This window comes from Sinocyclocheilus anshuiensis, unplaced genomic scaffold (genome assembly GCF_001515605.1).
Source record: "Sinocyclocheilus anshuiensis isolate Anshui unplaced genomic scaffold, SAMN03320099.WGS_v1.1 scaffold1127, whole genome shotgun sequence".
In the NCBI taxonomy this organism is placed as follows: Eukaryota; Metazoa; Chordata; class Actinopteri; order Cypriniformes; family Cyprinidae; genus Sinocyclocheilus; species Sinocyclocheilus anshuiensis.
Genome location: NW_015546115.1, coordinates 1,231,955 through 1,257,043, shown reverse-complemented (window position 1 = coordinate 1,257,043; position 25,089 = coordinate 1,231,955). Strand labels below are relative to the sequence as shown.

The 25,089-nt window shown below is 35.5% G+C and overlaps 3 protein-coding genes across 9 annotated transcripts; 2 read left to right on the top strand and 1 right to left on the bottom strand.

Moving 5' to 3' along the window:
- Positions 1-1,426: 1,426 nt before the first annotated feature.
- On the bottom strand, positions 1,427-3,451 carry LOC107700827 (zinc finger protein 330-like). 4 transcript variants are annotated; one of them, XM_016502640.1, is made up of 3 exons: positions 3,374-3,451; positions 2,779-2,905; positions 1,427-1,953 (listed from the first exon to the last, which is right to left on the bottom strand). In XM_016502640.1, exons 1-3 carry the CDS (start codon positions 3,415-3,417, stop codon positions 1,726-1,728), a joined length of 399 nt encoding a protein of 132 aa, XP_016358126.1. In that variant the 5' UTR covers positions 3,418-3,451; the 3' UTR covers positions 1,427-1,725. The 4 variants fall into 4 exon arrangements, with proteins under 4 accessions (XP_016358126.1, XP_016358127.1, XP_016358128.1 ...); XM_016502641.1 differs by lacking the exon at positions 2,779-2,905; XM_016502642.1 differs by lacking the exon at positions 3,374-3,451 and having other exon boundaries at positions 2,779-3,305.
- A 516-nt stretch (positions 3,452-3,967) lies between these two features.
- Positions 3,968-5,334, top strand: LOC107700811 (RING finger protein 150-like). Its single transcript, XM_016502625.1, has 2 exons — positions 3,968-4,617; positions 5,261-5,334. Exons 1-2 carry the CDS (start codon positions 4,164-4,166, stop codon positions 5,332-5,334), a joined length of 528 nt encoding a protein of 175 aa, XP_016358111.1. The 5' UTR covers positions 3,968-4,163.
- A 14-nt stretch (positions 5,335-5,348) lies between these two features.
- Positions 5,349-22,149, top strand: LOC107700883 (RING finger protein 150-like). Of its 4 annotated transcripts, XR_001635588.1 has the most exons (8): positions 5,349-5,998; positions 11,463-11,713; positions 11,817-11,888; positions 12,372-12,454; positions 13,302-13,398; positions 13,486-13,696; positions 16,581-16,762; positions 21,826-22,149. XR_001635588.1 is itself a non-coding variant. In XM_016502716.1 (7 exons), the coding sequence occupies exons 1-7, from the start codon at positions 5,545-5,547 to the stop codon at positions 21,863-21,865; spliced, it is 1,203 nt and encodes a 400-aa protein (XP_016358202.1). In that variant the 5' UTR covers positions 5,349-5,544; the 3' UTR covers positions 21,866-22,149. The 4 variants fall into 4 exon arrangements, 3 of the variants coding, with proteins under 3 accessions (XP_016358202.1, XP_016358201.1, XP_016358200.1); XM_016502716.1 differs by lacking the exon at positions 16,581-16,762 and having other exon boundaries at positions 21,831-22,149; XM_016502715.1 differs by lacking the exon at positions 16,581-16,762.
- Positions 22,150-25,089: the final 2,940 nt, after the last annotated feature.

Below are 25,089 nucleotides of genomic sequence, written 5' to 3'. Positions count from 1 at the left end.
GAATGTGTAACGAATATCGAAAACAAAACTAACTTAACCCCGCTAGATAAGCCCCACCAGTCCCACCCGCAAATTACGCCTATGCTGAGATGAAATTTTGTGCCATTTATGGACATCATAAATAAAATAAGGTAAAACTTCGTATTACCCAACGTTGAAATTGAACTGTTTTTTAACAACCATGCTTTTCGACATATATTTACAACATGGTTCAGGTATATTAACTGTAGATAAATATTTTGACATGTCACTCACAATGCGTAGTGCATGAGCGCCACTATCAACCAGTACTGATCAGTACCATATTACAAGTTTATTAGCCCTTGTTCAGTGACATTAATGAGCCAAAACGTCCAGTGAGTGAGTATTTGTTTCCTACCATTGATTTTAGCTTGGTTGGCTTATTCCACACTCCTACGATGAAGGCAAGGAAGAGGGTCATTGGTAGGCCAACCGCGACAACTGCGTGAAGTTCACATGTTCTCGTTATGTAAAAGTCCTTGAAGTATATCATGGAGGTATATAGAATCCTATTGATTGCTCCAGCGCGATATTAATCCATGAGTGCACAATGCAGGCTTCTTCCTCTCGTCCTACGTGCGCGCACTGGTGAATCTGCTAGTGAAGACACACACACACACCGCCCATGGAGCTCTTTCACTTTGACATGCGTCTCTTACAAGCGCAGCGCCAGTGCTCTTCCTTCTGTGTAACTCGGCAACATGTTTGTTTGGGGTGTTAAACACACAGTAATCTCGGATCCACGAAGAAGCCAGTTCATGAAAGCAGGAACAGAGGTTTGAAGTCCACTGACATAGGACCTTAAGATAAGGTTATTTAAGGACATCTAACAAAGTCCTCTAGGTAAATTGCTAAATATGCACTCAGTCATTTGTTGAAAAAAAAGGAACGAGAAATATTATTAACATGATGCGCACCGACATGAGATGAAGACTCAAGTAATCAGTCTTGAAACTGCACTTGGAAAACAGTTTTATTTTGCTTAGAGCGGGTCGCCCCCTCATGGCCTCAGCCATGTTGACGTCACGTGACCAGCTGCGTGCGATGTTTACCATTTACTATTAATACAATTTAAAATTACGTTTATTTTATTTTAGTCAATGCTGAAGCTGCTTTACAAAAATTATCAGACAATATATCAACAAAAATATACGGCGAGTCCAAATAAAAGAATGTCTGTTATATGGATGTGTATGAGATGACCTAAAGAAAGGAACATATTTGGTGTGAAGCTGCAGCAGTTAGTTAACTAACTTAATACTGACACCTATTAGCCCTGAATGCATTAAGTCCATCGACCTATCCCTATAGATGCCTAATCAGAGTGTATTGTAGCAAAATGTAGTTCAGTTTCCTTTAAAATCAATAAAATCAATAAATAAATAACAGCATCTAGTGCATAGGCATCCTAAAAGCTGAGAAGCTGGGTCTGGTTTGCATTATTGTTATCTGAAGAGGCATACAAATCCCATTAAATAAATACAAAAAAACAACAGACTTTTAAAAACATTTCTTCAGATATATTTAAAATTCAAAAAGGTGACAACGTCAGACATTTATGCACACATTCATATCAATGCAATGCAGAAAACCTTAGGTAAAAGGCCAAATATCTGACACGTTATTAGATGACACCTATATCTGAATTTCTGAATCCCATCTACAAATTGCATTTTTATTGGGTCTTTCCACTTGCTCCCAAACTCAGATTTGATAGAGAGTCCTCCACCTCTGGGTTGTCTTCCTCCTCCTCCTCATCGTCATCATCATCTTCATCTTCGTCCTCTTCATCATAATCATCGTCAAAGTCGTCATCCTCCTCGTCTTTGTAGCCCCCTCCAGATTCCTGATTTGTCCAATAGGAGCTGTATCCAGACGCACCATAATCATCTTCATCAGCACCACTCTGCCGGCCAAATTTGTGTGTTCGGGCTGCAAGAACATAAAACAATTTAAGTTTTTGTGTGTCATTTTGGTGCTACTGCGTTTTTGTCATTTTTATTATACTGAATAAAATGTCTCAATTTAGATGTCACAAAATTCAGATTAGAAGAGATTGTAATAGTAGATGGCAGACAGCACTCACTGGACATGCTGAGATTTCAAGTACATTTTCTGTCATACTTGAAGGAATGTAATATAAAACAGCAATGCAGGAACAACCACAGGTTTTCTCTGGACAAAAGCATTGTCTCCGTGTGGATAGAAGGCCAAAATGTTGAGAAAAAAATGCATTTTCAAATTTCTCTAGATAAATATGGATGTAGCCTAATATTTACATTAATAAATCTGATGACACTACTCACTCCTGTTACTTTTACTCAGTTACTATATATAAGTATAGGATAAATTAGTATATGAGTAACAGGACTGAAAGTAACAGCATTGAGATTTTAAGATAAAATTAGCAAATGCATATAACCTATTCCAATCATGGAATACATGCTAATATTATGAGAATACTCAACAAATTATAGTGATTCACCAAAGATTTGTATTTTTAAAATAAACAAGTCACATCTAAGAAATAATTTAGGTAACAGGACAGTACATTTATAATGAAGCTCCCAGCCACCGTTACAATAGACAGAAAAGACAAGAAGATCACATGCTTTCGGTCATTTCATTGCCTTCAGAAGATCCAGATGTAGCTATATGATGTTGAAAATGTGTCTTGTGGAATATATATATATATATATATATACACATCGTAATCTGTCAATGCAGTACACTATGAACGCTTTAGATGAGTCTTGCCATGGATGCATTGCATGGGTGTTTGGCCACATCAACAACGTCTTTATTGGCTCGAGTCTGTTTCTCTCGCTCCTTTCGGTTCTCAGCCTTCTTACGAGCGCCAGTCTTTTTCTTAGACATCTTCCACCTCCAATATCACAGAGACAGAACACAAATCTGTGACATGTTATCGATTCACTATAAAACACATTGCGATGCCCTGTTGACAGAGTGTGACTCCGCGCTGCTGATTCCCACTGAACTTACATGAGCTCATTAATGACTTTAATAAACATCTCAACTTAACAGTTACTTTTACGAAAACGTCTGGTTTTAGTCACAGCTCAATAACATATAATCGACCACGTTTGTCATAGGAAACAAAGGTTTAATCGCGTAGAAAACAGGCAGTTGATCACAGCTGATCCCGGTGCGTGCGTAACGCTAAATCGTTCCGGAAGGAAACTTAATTGACGCTGTTATCAGTTCCATGAACATTACTAACAGGTGTCTTTTGCGTGGTGGAACTGTTTGGATTATAATCTGATGCAGATAAATTGTATTAAAATATCTATATATATTAATACCCATATATATGTTAATTTAAAATAATTACAGGATATGTAGTCCCACTCCATCACAGAGGAAGGCAACGCACATGTCCAGCGCTGTCCGTAACGGAGCGGTTGCCAGATATTCTACCAAATCGCTTCACTAAATTTTCACGTTGCCTCTTTTCGATATGTGATAACTAAGTAATAAATTAAAGGAAGAATCATTCAAATATTGCATATATTCTACTCAAACATTGTAATAAATATAGTAGTAATAAAATCAAAGGAGTATAAAAAAATGCTAACTTGTAACAACTGCAAAACTTCTAAAGATTGTGCGATCTTTTTACATTATTTGCTTAGCGTTATATATGTGTGTGTGTGTGTGTGTGTGGTAGTAGTAGTAGTTCATAGTTCCACTGATCAGTGCACACGCCAACATTCTCCTTTCAATTAATCCGATTTATTTATTTATTTACTTATTTATTACGCTCTCTGAGTCCCTTATTGCTTAATATAGCATTGTATATTGTGATATTCTTCAACAAAAGATTTTTTTCCTCTACAGTCAATTTTCTTTTACAATATCTGGCAACCTTCGCATCCGACACCGTCATAACAAGCGCAAATGCTGCTGGGTGACACGTCATGGTGGTGGACTGCATCTATAAGCCACTTTTAAAGGACGACGGTGATGGACTGGTAGATGTTTCGGTCTGACTGCGCTTTAATTGTGTTGTGGGGTTGCCAAGTGATGCCGTATTCAAGGATCGTAATCATATACTGAAAAATAGGCTGGATAAAGACGCTCCCCTGCGTGAAAACAGTTAGTTTGGCATCATCTCTGAAAACATGGCAATGTCCCTAACCCAAGCCTGCCGGAGTCTTGCCCTGTCTACATGGCTGCTGTCGTTTTGCTTCGTGCATTTGCTGTGTCTGGACTTCACAGTGGCAGAGAAGGAGGAATGGTACACTGCCTTTGTCAACATCACTTACCTGGATCCAGTCACATCTGAAATAAAGACAGATAAGAGTGAGTGTGGCAGATATGGGGAGCACTCACCTAAAAGAGATGCCAGGGGCTTTGTCTTTATGCCATCTCTTCTGCAGGACAGACAGGTGTGTGACAGTAACACTAAATTCCCCCTTCCCCATCCCAGCATCCCATGGATAGCACTGATAGCCATAGGAAACTGCACCTACAGGGAGAAGATCAGACATGCTGCTGCTCTCAATGCATCCGCTGTGGTCATTTTCAATGTGGGCTCCAGCAACTCCAATGAGACCATTACTATGCCACATCACGGTAAGATGAGATGCTTTTCTTGTGCATTTGCTCATTAATTGACCATTAAAGTTGTGCACTGTATTCCCAAGTTTATAAACCCACTTGCACTGTATAGTAAGTTGTTCCAAGCCTGTATGCATTTCTTTCTTCTGCTGAGCACAAAAGAAGATATTTAGAAGAATGTGAGTTCTTCATTGACTGGTTACCAGCATTCTTCAAAACATTGCCTTTTGTGTTCAACAGAAGAAGGAAATGCATACAGGTTTGGAACAACTTGAGGGTGAGCAAATGATGACAGAATTATCATTTTTGGGTCAACTATAAAGAAACTTTTATTGATGGTTATTTGGGTGAATAAAATAATGACCGAATTGCTTTTTGGATGAACTATTCCTTTAATGTATAACAAAGATATCACATCAATGCACCAACATGTGATTATGACCAGTGATGCATATTGTGTGATGTGTGTGTGTGTGTGTGTGTGGTAGTAGTAGTAGTTCATAGTTCCACTGATCAGTGCACACGCCAACATTCTCCTTTCAATTAATCCGATTTATTTATTTATTTACTTATTTATTACGCTCTCTGAGTCCCTTATTGCTTAATATAGCATTGTATATTGTGATATTCTTCAACAAAAGATTTTTTTCCTCTACAGTCAATTTTCTTTTACAATATCTGGCAACCTTCGCATCCGACACCGTCATAACAAGCGCAAATGCTGCTGGGTGACACGTCATGGTGGTGGACTGCATCTATAAGCCACTTTTAAAGGACGACGGTGATGGACTGGTAGATGTTTCGGTCTGACTGCGCTTTAATTGTGTTGTGGGGTTGCCAAGTGATGCCGTATTCAAGGATCGTAATCATATACTGAAAAATAGGCTGGATAAAGACGCTCCCCTGCGTGAAAACAGTTAGTTTGGCATCATCTCTGAAAACATGGCAATGTCCCTAACCCAAGCCTGCCGGAGTCTTGCCCTGTCTACATGGCTGCTGTCGTTTTGCTTCGTGCATTTGCTGTGTCTGGACTTCACAGTGGCAGAGAAGGAGGAATGGTACACTGCCTTTGTCAACATCACTTACCTGGATCCAGTCACATCTGAAATAAAGACAGATAAGAGTGAGTGTGGCAGATATGGGGAGCACTCACCTAAAAGAGATGCCAGGGGCTTTGTCTTTATGCCATCTCTTCTGCAGGACAGACAGGTGTGTGACAGTAACACTAAATTCCCCCTTCCCCATCCCAGCATCCCATGGATAGCACTGATAGCCATAGGAAACTGCACCTACAGGGAGAAGATCAGACATGCTGCTGCTCTCAATGCATCCGCTGTGGTCATTTTCAATGTGGGCTCCAGCAACTCCAATGAGACCATTACTATGCCACATCACGGTAAGATGAGATGCTTTTCTTGTGCATTTGCTCATTAATTGACCATTAAAGTTGTGCACTGTATTCCCAAGTTTATAAACCCACTTTCACTGTATAGTAAGTTGTTCCAAGCCTGTATGCATTTCTTTCTTCTGCTGAGCACAAAAGAAGATATTTAGAAGAATGTGAGTTCTTCATTGACTGGTTACCAGCATTCTTCAAAACATTGCCTTTTGTGTTCAACAGAAGAAGGAAATGCATACAGGTTTGGAACAACTTGAGGGTGAGCAAATGATGACAGAATTATCATTTTTGGGTCAACTATAAAGAAACTTTTATTGATGGTTATTTGGGTGAATAAAATAATGACCGAATTGCTTTTTGGATGAACTATTCCTTTAATGTATAACAAAGATATCACATCAATGCACCAACATGTGATTATGGCCAATGATCCATGTTGTGTGATTCAAGCTTGACCAGTTTGTTTGCACTATTAATAGTTAACATCTATGATGCACTGTATCCTGATGTGAAAAAACCCATTAAACTCTTGAGATTTGCATGGTCTATTTACATACTTTGCAAAGTATCAAGCCTCCTTTGCATCTTTGGATCAATATTTTCATATTGCATTATATTTCACACCAAAAAAATGTTGTTATACTTTACAATAAGGTTACTTTATTTATTTATTGCATTGCTTTTTAACATTGTTTTCACAACAATAAATGATATTGTTGTAATGCATAAAAAAGTAAAACTATCATGCTAAAAACAAGGCATATTATTGCACGTTAATGACATTCCCAACATCTCACTTTCCTCCTGCACAGACTTTCCGAACATTTCCCAACTGTCCACACTTCTCTTGACTCCACTATCTCATACTTGTATGATTCATATATTACAAGAATCAAAATGTATTGGTCTACACACATATTTTCTGAGATTGTTGTCTTGACTAACTCTGAAGCAACTAAGGATTATGTTTATTACTTGAGTTGCGACATCATTACTCAATGCGTTTGCAGTCACAGGTTACTTCATGCTTGTTTTGTGTTTTCTCAGCGATTTTCACAAAAACATGTCCAGGTCTCACTGCAACCCAAAATCATAAGGAAAAATAGATTTTGTATAAAGAAAGTGAGGCTTTTTTTGGGACATTTGTGTATTATTGTTGTTGTTGTTATCATCATGACAGTCAAGCTCATGTTCTCCCCAAACTCATTAAACATTAAAAACATTAAAAACTCATTAATACAGTAAAGATATAGATGAGTTTGTTTCTTCATGGGAACAGATTTGGAGGAAGTTAGCATTCCATCAGGAACCAATGGATCCTCTGCAGTGAATGGGTGCCGTCAGAATGAGAGTCCAAACAGCTGATAAAAACATCACAATAATCCACAAGTAATTGAGACCACTCCAGACCATCACTGCTTCCGGAAAAATACGAGTTCTCTATGCATAATATTGCTTTCTCCATTAAAAAAGTAATATCGTCACTGTTTACAAGCTAAAACGGTTTTCAACAAATATTTTGGTGGATTTTGATGTGAGAGAGTAACAGGGGATGGACTTTTTCACTGGAGGAAGCATTATTATGGATTACTCCTGGATTAGTGGGATGTTTTTATCAGCTGTTTGGACTCTCATTCTGACGGCACCCATTCACTGCAGAGCATCCACTGGTGAGCAAGTGATGGAATGCTACATTTTCCAAAGAAACAAACTCATCTACATCTTGGATGCCCTGAGGGTGAGTGAATTTTCAGTTAATTTGCATTTGTGGGTGAACTATTAATTTTAAACTTTCTCAAAGATCTTGTCTGTGTGTGTTTCGGTTTGGTAACATTAGTGGGGGTTGTTATATTGCTCAAACCATTTCAACCACAAGAATCTCTCTTGCATTTGCAGAACTCATGGTCAGGACATGCTGTTGTGTCTGATCAAGAGTGCCTGTTGTTCTCTCTGTCTCTCTCACTTCCCCACCGCTTTCTTGTCTCTTGTCCCTTCGTTTCATTAATTCTTTGTGGTTTTTGAGTGCTAGCAGTCAGACATTATCCAGACAGATTATTCTGCATATGATGGTTAAAGCTGCTGTGTTTTTTCCAATGTTACAGGGACAGTTCACCCATACATTTTTCTGTCATCATTTATTCATCACTACATGAGTCTTGTAAACTGTATTTTAGCTTTGAAATAAGCAATGCTGGATAATAGGCAGTAAAGTTCTCTCAAAATGAAATTATTCTGTTTATTGCTACACTGTAAAAAAAATTCCGTAAAATTTACGGTAAAAAAACGGCAGCTGTGGTTGCCGGAATTTTACAGTAAAAAATACGGTAGCAACATTTTAGGTTTTACGGTTTATCACAAGCAGCTTTTAAATAATAACATATATAGAAGGTGCACAGTGTCATTCACACAAACACTAAACACCATCATGGTAACACACATGAAACTGAAATAATGCAATAAACATTCATTTAAGAACAATAGGTGTTACACACAACCCAAATATACAAAACTGATCAGAAAAAACTAAGAAACATAGTTATTTCAACAAATAAACATCAAATTTGAAATGTAACGCAGAGAATTCTGTACTGTAAATTATACATAAATATGCATACATTTTTTTCACTTCCAAAAACGGTATAATACCGTAAAATTACATGTAATGTCCAATATAGTTTTTCACTGTATATAGTAGGGGAATTTACCGTTAACCATTTAACAGGTTTTTACTGTAGCATATTTACAGTCTTTTACCGTTAAATTCATGGTCATTTTTTACAGTGCATGCTTGCATTACAACTCAATCATTTTGTACATATTCGCAATAAATAAATAAAAATGACAAAACAAAAGCATTTACTCAAAAAGCCAGCAATATTTGGAATATGCAATGCCGGGTTTATTAGACAACCAGTTCATGAAGAAATCCTTAGGAAACCTCAGAAACAACATTTGCAACAGGGAAGTTCTACTAAAAGAGATAAAGATGGTGTGTTAATGCCAAGTAGTTGAAGAAACCTCCTTTTGGGCATAGTTCATCCAAAAATGAAAAGTCTGTAATTATTTACTCGCCCTCAGGTTGTTCCAAACCTGAATGAACTTCTACTGATCACAAAAGAAGATATTTTGAAGAATTTGAAGTTGTTGGTTCCCATTGACTTTCATAGTAGGGAAAGAAATACTGTGGAAGTCAATGGGTACCATCAACTTCTTTTGTGCTCAACGGAAGAGAGAAACTCATACAGATTGGAACAACTTGAGGGTGAGTAAATGATGACAGAATTTTCATTTTTGGGTGAACTATCTATTTAACCTCCCTATTTAGCCTCTAAAATGTTCAAATGTTTATCATTTAAGGGTTGAAGTGGGTCAGAGTCTGAAACTGACTACGTTCATGCATAGTTTTGATCTGCTGACCTGCTGCTGTCATGTTGTTATTGATGAAGCTCCAAAAAAGTGTTAACATTAACATTAATCACTGTATCCTGAACTCGGCAGCGCAGTAATTCATCTCTCAAATCCTGAGCTCAGCCAGTTCCTTGTTTGTAAATGGAGAGGGCTGGTGGTACTCAGCACTGGTCAAGTGCATTGTTCATAATTTTATTTTTGGTTTCTTTGTTGACATTGAGTAATGGAAATGTGCACGAGGAGGGACCAGAAATTGGCCTGGGCTTTTACAGTGTTGTTGTTGCTGTGGGAATCAGAGATCTGAAATGGTGCTGTTGTGGTAAACTCACTGTAAGTATGTCAGAGTTCATCCCATCTGAATGTGCTTGAATTTTTCAGCTCAGACGTAAGATGTTAATGTTTATCATGCTTTAATCAAATGCACCGTCTGGCTGCATTACAACTCAGTTCAGCTTGTGCTGATTTTGAGGATGAAGTGACTGGCTTTCTCAGATGCGAAGTGGAAGTTCAGAGTCCAGAATGTCTGAAGCCCAGAGCTTAGCTGAGATGTGTGAAGTCTTCCGTTTCAAATGATAAACATCAGGTGATGGAAAACTGCCCCTCTTGAAATGAGCAAAACACACTAAATAGTTTAAATGCAAAATCCAGTAAATATCTAACAACAACAACAACAAAACAATGTTTTTTAAAGCTTACAGTAAAATTAGGTTCAACTGAAACATTAACTATTATGAAATTCTAGTGCAGTTTTACAATTTTTTTGACTTTATATGTGGGTCTGATACATTTTTTGATTACTCTATTTGACAGACAGACATACTTTATTTATTTAATGAATCAATTCATGAATTATTAAATAAATAAAGTGTGTCTGTCTGTCAAATAGAGTAAATTAAGAGTAAATAAATTTATATTTTTATTTATTTCTTTATTTATTTATTCATTCATTCCTTTTTTTCAGGAGGACTGTTTTTGAAATATGTTAAAAGTCTCCTATTTGTACCTGTTTTTCGTTAGTTTGTTTCTTTGTACGTTTTTTTAAAGAAGCCTGATTATTAAAAATCATTTTTGTTAACTGAAATAAAGCTGAAATAAAATAAAACATAAATGTTAGACTTAAACTTAAAAAGTTAAAAATAAAAAATTAAATGTGTTCTTGGCAACTAAGTGAAATAAAGGAAGTTGAAGTATTAACGGGACAAAAACTAAAACAGAAATTAAAACAATAAAGGAATGTAATACACATAAAAGCCTTAAACTAACATTAAAATGAAAACTGAAGATATAAAATAAATACTAACTGAAAATATAAATATTTAAAAAAAGATATAAATATAATATTATAAATATAAAAATACTTCAATAATACTAAAACAACATCTTGAAATAATATCACTTGAAAATATCAGACTTTATTCAATATGAATTCAATTCAATTCAAGTTTATTTGTATAGCGCTTTTCACGATACAAATCGTTGCAAATTAAGTTTCTACAATATTTCGTGGTAGCTTAGTGGTGACTGTCAGTTAATAAACATATGGCAGAAATGTACGGAAAAATCAATTAAAGACGTAATCAAACAGACACTAAACAATGTTGAACACTATTAACAGCAATTATTATATGATGCAATCAAACTTATAGCAAAATGTGGTAATATTAAGTATTAGTTTTAGGAAATACTCTTAATAACACAAAAAAGATGAGTTTTATTTTATTCATTTATTCTGTTTCTTCATTTTCTGTGACTCAGTGAAGCAGAATCCAGCCAAATGAAGTATGTCTTGTTAATGGTATCAGTTTAAGGAAGGTACGTGACCAGCCTGTGTGTTTGTTCTCTGTATTTAGTTACATCAGCTTTGCAGATCTGTTCAGGAAATGCAAGCGAAGGCTTTTCCAGAGATTTCTAGAGATCAAACGACTCGAGCAGAGTCTAGAGTAGAGCTTAGCTAGATTTGACACAGAATGACAGTGAACCGCTGACTGTTTGCTGGTGAAGTATGTCATCTGCGTCAATTATTTGAGAATTGAACCCGTCATCATCGGTTTAGGTACCGGCGATGTGGTGGCGATCATGATCCCCGAGCCCAAAGGTCGTGAGATCATGGCCCTGCTGGAGAAGAACATAACCGTGACCATGCACATCACCATCGGCACGCGCAACCTGCAGAAATACGTCAGCCGCACCTCCGTGGTGTTCGTCTCCATCTCCTTCATCGTCCTGATGATCATCTCTCTGGCCTGGCTGGTCTTCTACTACATCCAGCGCTTCCGCTACGCAAACACACGCGACCACAACCAGGTGCAGTACAGTCACGCTTGTATTTTACACAGCATGCATTAAGACAGCAAAGAAAAATCAGAAATCCGACATTTCAGTGCAGCATGCTTCTTGTCTTTTGCAGAGGCGATTGGGCGATGCTACAAAAAAGGCCATAAGCAAGTTACAAGTGCGGACCATCAGGAAGGGTGACAAGGTTCGGTTCGTTGTGTGTTTTTTGGCAGATGTCTTGGTATTTGAGTTTTGTGAAATGTTTTAAGCAATTCACTCAAAGGAATAATGCCATAGTTCTAATGAAAAAGCATGCTGCTTCATATTTTTGTGTAAACTGTGATGCACTTTTTCGAATCCTTTAATGAAAAGAAAGTTAAAAATAGCATTTATTTGAAATCGAAATATTTTGTAACATTCTAAATGTCTTTACCATCACATTTGATTTAATGTGTCCTTGCTGGATAAAAGTATTAATTTCTGACCTCAGATTTTTGAAAGTGTAAAATGGATTGTCACTTTTGAAGATAAACGATCGAAATGTGTGATATCTGTAGTCTGACTGGTGTGTTTTATGGCTGTATGTTCCTGTCTGCTGCTTTAGCTCTAATGGAGAGCTCATGGAAGTGTACACATACAGCCCAGGTGTGGTTTCTCACAGCATTATTTATCGACCCGCTGTTTCTAGGAAACCGAGTGGGGCTTTGATAACTGCGCTGTGTGTATTGAAGACTACAAACCTAATGATGTTGTCAGGATACTGCCATGTCGGTAAGATTTCACACAAACATTGCAAGACATCTGCAAAGTAGTTTGAAATGCCGAATTCTGATTCTCAGAGAAATAGAAGGCTTGAAACTGTAAGTAATTCATCATTAGTGAAGTTAGTGATGCTGTCGTGTATTGAAGTTCAACCTAAGACCATTGAACTAAATGAGCTCTTCCTCTAAAGCCAATCAGTTTTAATCTGTGAAAGTCAAACTTTAAATGTTTTTCCCAATAGTGCAGCATCAGTATGAAGCATTGCTTACATTATGTCTACACTGGATGAAAATAGAGCACTTAATTTATAATCGATGAAAATGCTGAAACTGGAAGTATCTGTGGGATCACCAGACGCCACATTTCTATTGTTGAAATGTTGCACAGCTACTCCAGACACTTTGTCTTAATGCATCGGTCTTTAATTAAATAATTGTATTTCCAAAAAAAAAAAAAAACATACTTTTTGACCGTCACACCAGAGATTATTAAGTAGTATTTAATTATTTCTTTTTTTTATTTTGTTGTCTATGATTTAATTATTGACTCAAAAAGTACAAATTAAAAATCATTGCTGCTTAATATCAATTGGTTAAAAATGAACACTTATCAGTCTGTAGGCATCTAAAGACATTAAAAACTGGTTGATCTGTTGTTCAGCCAATAATGTATCATTTTTATTTATTTTGTGTTTTTTTATTTATTTATTTAATTTATTTGCTAAAATAGCCAATACAATGTCCATATTAATGTGGTTAAAATGCATAAAAAAATTAATTAAAATGTTTAGACACAGTGTTTTTGTGTAAAATGTGTCTCTGACTGTTTAATGTCACTATGGTGTTGTTGTTGTCAGTCATGTCTTCCATAAGAATTGTGTGGACCATTGGCTGCAGGACCACAGAACCTGTCCCATGTGCAAAATGAACATCCTTAAGGCCCTGGGCATCCCGGTAAAAGTAGAAGCTACTCTATCCACGAGACTTGCATGTAACCTTGTGTTTTGCTCATAATAACGCTGTAATTTGCCGTTCAAACAGACCAATACAGACTGTTCTGATGACATCCCTCCTGATTATGAGATGTCCGTCAGCGGGCCGCCCACCAACCCTGTGACAGGCGCTAGTGAGGTCTCAGTGGGCGAAAGCTCGGTGGTCCTGGACCCAGCTGTCAGGACAATAGGCCTGCCACACATTTACCACGAGATGGATGCCTTCCTGCAGGTCGGAGAGAGCCGTCACATCGCCAGCAGTGAGTATGGATGAACCGTCATGTGACTCGCAGCAGTACACAAGTCTATGCATTATCAAGAAAACAACTTTTCTTGACTTAAACCTTTTGTTGGGAAAAGAAGTTTTGTTTTTCTCAAGGTATTTTATGAAAATAAGAAAAATAAAAGTAATGTGTAACATCTAAATAATATATGAATATTGAATAACCATCATGCTGACATGCAAATGTTTGGAGTCAGTAAGATATTAATTAGTTTTTGAAAGAAGTCCCTTTTCTCACCGAGGCTGCATTTATTTGATTAATTTTGTGCATTCATATTGCGTAATATTATTACAATTTTAAATAACTTTTAAATAATTTTAATTTTAATCATTTTTCAATTTTTCTATTTAAATATATGTACTTTATTTATTTATTTATTTATTTATTTATTATTATTATTTTTTTTTTTTTATGCAAAGCTGAATTTTCAGTAGGAAATTTTAAAATGGTGATTTCCAGGGCTGGAGTTCATGCAATCAATGGTCATTTTCATATTGAATATTGAATATACATTTTTCAGGTTGTGGAATTGCTATTTCTGAGTGTAGTCTGTGTAAAATGAATTTTAAACGTCCTTACAGTTGTATAGAAATTCATTGTTTCAAAGAAGTGGGAACAATCTTCTTATTCACTTCTAGTGAAGTGGGACCTTCACTTTCTTATTTCAGTGGGGTTTTCGGTTACTGTATAAAATGAAACTCAAAAGAGGAATCCATCAAAATGGAATTATTATCCTAATAAAGACATTTTTCCATATAATGCAAGGATCTGTATAAGAAATGCTTAGAAAGAACAAATATAAAAGGAATTGTAGTTCCAGTGTGAAATTGCCCTCTCTCACATTGACCTACACATCTCTTGAATGTGGATTTGATTATTTTAGTCTGTTCCAGTGATCTTGTATGTGATCTACTTTCAGCTCTCACATATTTAGGTCATTTTTTGGTACCGGCAGCAAATAAAAGCACAGCCTGTCCTGGTTCTCCATCGCAGCTCTTCTCTGATCCTGTGCTGCTTCTGTAGCCCATATCAGGCCTTTGGTTAGCTTCTGAGACTAGATTTGTTTCCTCGGTCTGCTGCCGTTCACTGTAAATAAGTCTGTCAAACTCCAGACAGAACAAAAAACACCATAAAACCTCACCATGTATCTTGTGTACTGTTCCCAGCCATTTTTTCCTCAACCGAAGCTTTGAAATCTCTGAAAAACATTAATCGCACAACAGTAAAAAGGCAATTCTGAGTTTTTATCTTTTAATTCTGACTTTTTTGTCAAAATTGCAATTTTATGACCTGCAATTCTGAGTTTAAATCATGCAATTCTGACTTTTTCTCAAAATTGAGTTTTTATCTCGCAGTTTTGACTTTTTTTCTCAAAATTGCACGTTCATATGCAATTCTGGGTTAATAATTCGCAATTCTTTACTCTTAATTCTTTTCGCAACACTTTATCTCACAATTATGCATTCATATCTCACAATTCTGAATTTATGTCACGTAACTCTGACTTTTTTCTCAAAATTACGAGTTTATATCTTGCAATTCTGTGTTTATATCTCACAATTCTGACTTTTTTCTCAAACTCACTAGTTCATATCTAGCACATCTGAGTTTAAATCTCGTAATTTTGACAAAAAAAGTCAGAATTGCACGATTTTAACTCAGATGTGTGAGATATGAACTCGCATGTTCAATTCTTGTAATTCTGAGTTCATATCTTGCAAAATTGTGAGTTCATATCGTAATTCTGAGTTTATATCTCGCAATTCTGACTTTTTTCTCAAACTTGTGAGTTCATATCTCGCAATTCTGAGTTTAAATCTTGTGATTTTGACTTTTTCTCAAAATGACGTGTTCTTTTCTCGTAATTCTGAGTTTATATCTCGGTATTCTGACTTTTTTTTAAATTGCGAGTTTATATCTTGCAAAGCTGAGTTTATATATCACAATTCTGACTTTTTCTCAAAATTGACTTTTTACCTTGCAATTCTTACTTTTTTCTCAAAATAGCAAATTCATATTTCATATCGCAATTCTGGGTTTATATTTCGCAATTCTGACTTTTTCTCAAACTTGCGAGTTAATATCTCGCAATTATGAGTTTATATCTGGCAATTCTGACTTTCTCAATTACGTGTTTGTATCTCGCAATTCTGAGATTATACCTCGTTATTCTGACTTTTTCTCAAAATAGCAAATTCATATCGCAATTCTGGGTTTATATTTCGCAATTCTGACTTTTTTCTCAAAATTGCAAGTTCATAGCACAATTCTGGGTTTATATTTCGCAATTCTGACTTTTTGTCAAACTTGAGAGTTAATATCTTGCAATTCTGACTTTCTCAATTACGTGTTTGTATCGTGCAATTCTGAGATTATACCTCGTTATTCTGACTCTTTTTGAATCAGTGAGTTGTCGACTCGAGAACAGCTGCAATCGGATTATTCCAATTCGTGAATGAATCGTTTGGTGCGATTTGCGAACTGATTTAACGGGTTCATTGAAAAGAATCAGTTCGTTCATGATTCAGACACTGCTTCTTTCTCAATTACGTGTCTGTATCTCGCAATTCTGAGATTATACCTGTTATTCTGACTTTTTCTCAAAATTGCAAGTTCATATCTTGCAATTCTGAGTTTATATCTCACAATTTCAGACTTTTTTCTCAGAATTGCTCATTTATATCGCACCATTTCAATTGCGTAATTGTAATTTTTATCTCTTATTCAGTGGCAGAAACAAGCTTCCATACGAATCTTGTTAACGTTTTCATTCCGATTCAAAAACAACACCTCTCACCAGGTTTGGTGCTAAAACAGCATTGGTTCTCACATACGTCCTGAATGTTGTTTGTTGTTTGAGGTGAGCACCAGCCATCCATGAGCGCAGATTCAGACACCTCACTCATCATGCCAGTGGAGCTCGTCCTGTCCGACGTTGAACTGCAGTCCGATCCAGAACAGGACGATGTGAAGTCTTGAAGTGCCATAAACGGAGCAGGACCGCAGCGGGACAATAAAAGAACACGAGCAATAGCAGCACAGGTGTGCAACCTCCTTTTTTGACCTCATGATCTCAATCGCCGCAAAAAAAACTGCTTGCTTGTCCTCTTCCTCTGGCTGTATTGCACTCAATGTCTTCTGTCCCAAGCTTGTGCTACCAGACTGGAAAAGCCACATGGTCCTACGAAGGATGTTTCCGCTGTTATTTTGGAAAATTTTGATTGTTTCAACTTCCCTATGGGATCACTGCCAGTATACACCAGGATATTCCAAAATGAATATACGTAATGCATCAATGAATGCGCCCTACATTTGCTTTGAGTGTGTAAAGCGGTTTGTGTGTGCTGTAACCAGCAGTTCATATGGTCCAGTGTCAGATGCTCCTTGTGAAGTATCACCAGTGCTTATCGTGTGCAGGATGCTATTCTTGCATCTCCTCAAATGTGATGTGTCAAATCACGCTACAGTGAACCCAGAAACCCAGCTCATGACATGGTTTCAGCAGCCGTATTCAGTGACAGTGTATCACGGCAGTGTTTGTGAATCACAATGCCACAAACGCAGATACTTTCCGCTCATTTTGTCTTGACTAAGTGCTGTCATCTGTTCTGCTAGGCCACATGCACACTGCTAAATACAGTGACAACTGCATTCAAATTCAACCTAAATTTTCATGTCATATTCAAAGCTGCATGCATGTCATATTTCATTTAGCTTGGAAATTAATTACAATGTGGAATGTCAAAAATAACTAAAGGCCCATTCACACGCAAAATAATAACTATTAGTGATGCACCAAAATGAATTATTTACACAAAGCATGATACCAATTTTAGTTTTTCATTTAGTCGAAACACTGAAAGTTTATTTAATAATCAATTGAACTGAATTTATTAAAGGGATAGCCCCTTGAGATTTTCCATCTCATTTTTGAGGGGGTCCCAATTTTGTTTTTTTGTTTTTTTTTGTTCAGTAAATAAAGCGGATGATATTCAGGATTTTAATCAAATAACGCCAGGAGCTCACACCAAGACGTGCACTTAGACCAGAGTCATAACCACGCCCCCAATTTTGTTTTTTTTAATTGAACTGAATAAAATTTAATTAAAATTGAATTGAATGATTTACATCTATTTAATTCATATTCAACAGTCAAAAGCTGAGTCATATATAAATATTTAAATTGCACATAAGGCATTTTTTACATACATTTTAATTGTATAATTAAGTTTCTATTGCAATTCATTGTCAAAATATACAAATCCAAAAGCATAACATTAAGTAAAAATATAATGAATGGTTATTTTATGAGAATAGCACAATATCATGCTTGGAATCACTTTCAAAAGGATATTTTCCTATTTTTGTATAAATGAATATTTTTGGTTTCAAAAGTAATATTGACAGCCAATCAGAATCCTCCTCCTGACTTAATATTATTGCAAGCAAAAAATGGTGAATGGTATGATTTTTTTGAAAATATAATATAGAGCACACTGCATGCATTACGGTATCCCACAGTGCTATGCTTGATTGATATTATGATTTTAATATCAAAAGCATTTTTATTTAAAAACAATCAAAAAAATAAAAATGTATTTATTAATTAATTATTTGATTGGACTCCATACTAAAATGGACAACAACTGATTCCAGGGACTTGGATCGTCAATGTTGATGAAGTTTAAGATATTTTACACTACATTTAATCAATATTGTTAAATCAACGTTTTTGTTTATATAATATCATGGATGCCACTCTCTGTCATTTGACAGAAATGTAGCATTGTAATCTTTTTCACATGCTATGTTTATAAACATTTGTCAGTATAAAATGTATACTTTTTACGGTTTTCAGTATGCAGTGAGCTAGTGTTCCATTCTGAAGTCAAGCTTCGTGATTCATACACATGTGATTCACCCACAAATAACAGCACTTGTCACTTCCTAACTCCTGCAGTGTGCATGTGGCCACTTCTGTAATATTCTCTGGCATTGACGTGCGGAGTTAACCTCTTCAGAGGCTGTTTCTATTTCTAAAAGATTTTAAGAGGAATTGTTGGGTTGGATTTAAATGTACAGAATGGTAGAACGTTTGTAAATTTAGGTTTATCAAATTTGGTTTGTTTTCTGTGGCATCTAGGATTTCTACATTATATTCACGGACATGATTGCTTTACTCCTAGCTAAAAGTAAAGTGCGTAATTATTGCAACACCAAACAGAATTTCAGTCTGAGCAGCAGATGCTACCAGTTTGTCCAAACAACGCCTGACGACAAAAACCCATCCGAAGATTGTGCTTTGTCACTGTTTTTGCTGTTCTGTTTGGTTTGCTGCAGAAATTGCACATGTATCTTTTACAGGCCAGTAGTAAAAGATAGCATTTAAACAGCTCACGATTAGCATATGACTAACAGGCCTGTTTGATATGACCGTTTGCTTTTTATCATGCACAGTAGGAAAGCGAAAGACTATTGACTGGTTATTTTGATATCAAAGGGTTTATTTTTCTAAAAAAGAAAAAGCCAAAAACAAACAAAGGACACATACTGTATGAAGATAAACAACACCCCTTTTAAATATTTATGTTTTATTATTATAATTATTATTATTTTACTAAATAGCTTTCCAGTATAGAGATATAGTGATCATATGTAGCGTGTCGATGTTGAATGCAGACTTGCATGTCTGTGTATCTGCCAACTTCAAATATTTCTTATTATTTAAAAAAAAACTATTAATTAAGATGATGTTATTATGAATTATTAGTCATTTAATTAGGTATTTTGTTTTAATGTTTAAATATTTTTTTCTCAGTGAGACTTTGTCTCAAAATGCACTTCCCCAGTCAAACGTGCTCATACCCAGAATGCACTGCTGCAGCGGGACGGTCTGATGAATGTTCAGTACACCAAAGCTTCAGTGTTTCATATGTCTGCATATGTTGGTTATGTTAGGACAGGTGGATGTCGCGTGACCTGTGCATTTGTACTGAATGGTCTTGTTGTGGAGGACAGCGCTGGGGTCTGTGATCCTCATATTCATACTCAGTAATATTTAACGTAAAGGCTTGTGCAGTGTTATTTGCATCTGTCAGACAAAAAGCACATGAGATTTCCGTGAGATCTGCAGATTTTATTGTCACGTTAGTCTAGCATGTATGAAACTGATGTTTAGAGGAATTTTATAAGATTAGACGGTTAAGCACTTATGATTTGGTGCTTATTTAATCATTGTAACAAACATGCACAAACTATATGACAGTGGGCTGGATTCACAAACAATCTTAAGAAAAAAGTTACAAAACTTCTTATAAATTCTAAGAAGTTTGTAGGAATGTTGAAAAATGTGCAATTCTTGAAAAAAATTAAAAAAGTTCTAAGAAGTACATAAGAATGTTAAAAAATGTGCAATTCTTGAAACAATTAAAAAAAATTATAATAATACATTCTAAGTTCATAAGAATCATGAAAAAATTTGCAATTCTTGACAAAAATGTACGAAAATTCTAAGTACATAAGAATTCTAAAAATTCGAATGATAAATTCAAAGACAAGATTGTTGAAAAAATTAGCAATTCTTGAAAAAAAATATGAAAATAGTTAAGATAAATTCTACGTTTGTCAAATGTTGAAAAATGTGCAGTTCTTGAAAACTATGAAAATTCAAATGATAAATTCTAAGAAGTTTGTAATTGTGTTAAAATAAATGTGCAAATAATTATTTTAAAAAATTCTTATCTGAAAAAGCGCATACAATATTGTTGTTGCCACAGGCTTGATCGGAGTTCAGCACTCGACGTTTTGACCGTTACTTTAAAGAACTTCTTTTTTTTTTTCAAGAATTGTATTTCTTCTTAAGTTTGTAATAAGAAAAAAGATAACATTCATAAGAAGTTTTTACAAAATATTCTAAACTTTTTTCTTAAGTTAAGAAGAATTATATTCTTAAGAATGTTTTGTGAATTCGGCCCAGTGTGTTTTCATTTGTTTAGAGTCGTCTATCTGGAATGTCTAGGAATAATTTTGTGAATCCTTTAAAGCGGTCATATCTTGCATTTGTTACTTATTTTTTCTCAGTGGGGAAATTCATCTGCAATATTTCCGTGCTATTTTAAGACGATGTAAACGCACTCTTCATATATAAACATGAGCATTTGGACGCATTTAAGACGATGTAAACGCACTCTTCATATATAAACATGAGCATTTGGACGCATTTAAGACGATGTAAACGCACTCTTCATATATAAACATGAGCATTTGGACGCATTTAAGACGATGTAAACGCACTCTTCATATATAAACATGAGCATTTGGACACATTTGGATAGATTCGTCAAAAAGTGTTGAGAGCTACATTGTGCAGTATGTCTGCATCAAGTTGATATTTCTTCTATGACCCCTTTAAAGGAAGCGGTATGTGTGTGTGTGCTGTTGTAGACACTATCGAGTGTTTGTCTGACTGCTGTTTCAGTGTTTTTGTCATGCACTGGACCTGATAGCTCTGATGTATCAAGCACATTCTCTATATGCATATCAGTTTTCTTGTGAAACCATTGGATGCTATCCAGGCTGCTGTGTATCATTAGCATTTGGTTGATAACCTTCCTGAATTTGCACCAAATGTCTTTCATGGTTTGTGAATGTGGTTTTTGCAGTCAGTGCAATAAAATCATAATTGTGATAAATATTCAATTGCACTCTCCTAAATTCCTTAAAAACAGATTTGATATTTAATGCTGGCCACAGCTCTCTGTACTTTTTCATGTGACCGTCCGGCTTCCATCTCGGTTCACCTATTGCACAATTTCTCAGTATTTTACCACTTCCATGTTTTACAAGTTAAAGGAATTTATTCTTACTTCTTGTTTGTGGCCAGTTAAACATGTTCATGAAAGCACTTTATCTCAAGTGGTTTTACTAATCTCTTTATTTTAAAAGAAGCTGAATATGGCTTCTGTAAAATTATGTTTTTCAGCCAAGAACATTGAGAAGAAACACCTGTGTAAATCTAGTTAATCTTGTCGTTTTATTTCGAGGCACCTTTAATGACTGAACGCTTGCATAACTGTCATTTGTCTTCCTCTAATGCTTTTCATCAGCACAGAAAACGCTGCTGTTTCCAAGCAACAGTTAACATAAAGATGACAGACTGGACTCTTAAACGTGCCGTATGGATCTTCATGTGTGTCAGCCAGCTGACATCTGCTGCGGGAAACCATTAAACACAAGGACAAAGCTGTGTCAACAGAACAACTGCCGCTCGAAGATGTTTCCATCATAACCACGGATGAAAGGTGAAGATGAGAAAAGAGACCTGGGGATGCCTGCTGTCTGTCTTACTTTTGACAGTAAAGCACAAACATGTCTTAACTCATCCATGTGAGTTAATGTTCATCTCCGAATGAATAAAATAAAAAAAATCCACCTCAACATTTACACTTGCAGTGTTTGCAGAATGCACATACTTTCTGCTCAGAATGAGCCTAAAAAGCGAAATCTTAGGCATAATTAGGGATAAAGATTCATCTCCAAAAGCACAAACATAAAATAGCATCTGAAGTTGTAATTACAGTATATACAAAATGTGTGAAAATTAATTGCAAAAATAATTGTTTAAAAATGTCATATGTTAAGAAAAATATTTAAGTATATTTATAATTTTTTATTTTTTAAATATAAAATATATATTTAAATATGTAATATTTAATTAATATTAATTCATAGTGCCATTTATATAGGTTCTCATATTTTGTCAAATCATTATTTTGTAATATATTATTGTTTTGATTTGTTCGCTATTTGCAATGGTTACTGTTTACTATTTGTCATAGTGTGCTTTTTGGATAATTGTATATCATTATTATTATTGTTGTTAAATTATTGTTAATTATTATTAGTATATGTAACCCACAACATTTAAAAAAACATACAAAAATGCAGGCGAAACCTGCTCAAAACCAACCCACCTTTTTAAGCCTTAAAACTCGAGAGTTTGCTCAAACTAAACGCAAACTTGCCTGGGTAAAACCCGAAACCGGCTTCATGCAACAGGTCACCTTATTTTAGTTGCTGTCCTAACATTAACCACACTAAAAGTCTGAATACCTCAGAAACCGTGTAGGCAGAAAGTTTCGGATACCTTCATACCAGAGCCCCTCATGTTTTCTTCAGAAAATTTATTTAGTGTTTTATTTACTTTGGCTTTTGAGACATCAACTTTAATGTCATTCAGGATGTGCCTCACTCTCCTTCAAGGAAACAGATACAATATAGTTTTTAGCCGTGGCGCGACTGTTTGGGTGGATACCAGAGCATTTCCTAATCTCAGAAGGCATCGGTATCAAACTCATCAAACACAACCTCTGCTTTATAGGTTCATCTACGATAGCCTTTCCGTGTGTTGGATCTGGGCTTTGCACAGGCCATTCTAACCCAAAAGCGTGGCCTGGATTTCTGACCTGTTCCTTATTATAGACCTACAGCCACCCTGCATGCGCTCTTGCTTGGTTATTTGATGGTTATGGATGTTCCCTGCATTGCGCAAACCAGATTTCCCCTATTTAATTCAACGCCAGTTGGCAGCAAAAAATCTAGATGTCCTGCCAATTATGGATCATGTACTTTGTGTCATTTTGTGTTGGATGTCAATAACTTGTCTCAACGTGTCCCTGCCGGTTCTCTGCTATCAGGATATCCAATGTTGTCTTACTGGCTGCAATCCTCTTCATTAATGTTGACTGGAAGACTCATGGTGTAGTTTTGACATGGTTTTGTCTTCTCCTCAGTAACTCCCGTCATGCATTCTGATTTTTACTAAGTTCCCAAGTGATTTTATTACCCTGATTTACTGGCATTTAAAGGACAGTCAACCTAAATATGAAAATTGAGTCATCATTCAGTCTCCCTTGAGTTGTTTCAAACATGAGTTTCTTTCCTTAGTGGAACACAAAGGAAGATATTTTGCAGGGTTCCCACTCTTTCATGAACACCAGATTCAAGGACTTTTTAAAGCACTATTTATTTCATTTCAAGCACCTATCAAATTCACACCCCAGCATATGTAGCATCATGAAAGACCTATTACAGTACTTAACATTTCACTTACACTTAACATTTACATTAAACATTTCAGAGTAATGAGGTTTTGAACCTGAAATTTAGACCACTTTGAGCAGACGCGTTCAAAGGAATTTAATTAAATCCACTGAAGTCAATGGAGTTCACACTGGTAATATTCTAATACAATTTCTCAAATATTAATAAAAATATATATTCTTGCATCAAACTGTTTTTTGCTGTAATTCTTGTAAAAGATTTAAATTTGAGAGAATTTCTCAATTTTTAAATTAATAAAAAGTGGTTAAACAGGGCCCTACGCGTACTTTTCTTTTAAAATAAAACAAAATTTAGGAGCACAGTCAAAAATTTCAGGAGCACCTTCTAATCAATAATCAAAAATTCTGATCAAATATTAGGCTTCCGATTTTACGAGATGATATTTGACTCAAAGTGATTTACAGGGAATTTAGTTTTAACTTTATTAAAAGTACACTAAAAAAAAATCCGTAAAATTTACGGTAAAAAAACGGCAGCTGTGGTTGCCGGAATTTTACCGTAAAAAATATGGTAGCAACATTTTAAATTTTACGGTTTGAACTTAAATTTACAGTTAAATACCGTAATTTCATTAACTGTTATAATGTTAATATGCCAACCTATTGAAGTACTGAAATCTGTTTTGTACCTTCGTAAAACACTGATAACCACCGGTACGGCAGGTGGTGATGAGAAAGTCACACGATGAACCAAAGCCCATCGCAAGCAGCTTTTAAACATTAACATACAGTGGGTACGGAAAGTATTCAGACCCCCTTCATAAGAAAAAACTAAGAAGAAACAGTTATTTCAACAAAAAAAACATCAAATTTTAAATGTAATGCAGGGAATTCTGGGAATGTCAATTTACGGTTATTCACTGTAAATTATACTGTCTTTTTCACTTACAAAAACGGTATACTACCGTAAAATTAATGTCCAATACATGTAATGTCCAATACAGTTTTTCACCGTATATAGTAGGGGAATTTACCGTTAACCATTTAACAGGTTTTTACTGTAGCATTTTTACAGTCTTTTACCGTTAAAGTCACGGTCATTTTTTACTGTGTATGTCATCTTTTATGTCAAATAAAAAAAAAATTATATTTATAAGCTTTTTAAAATTTCTAATTAAAACAACAGAATAAAATCAAGTAGAATAAGAATAAAGTTACCAATCAAATAAAATCAGTATTAAAAAAAATAATTTGTACCACAGAGGTGGCACAGAAGAACAAAAGTGGCTTGTAGGGGGATTTTCAGAT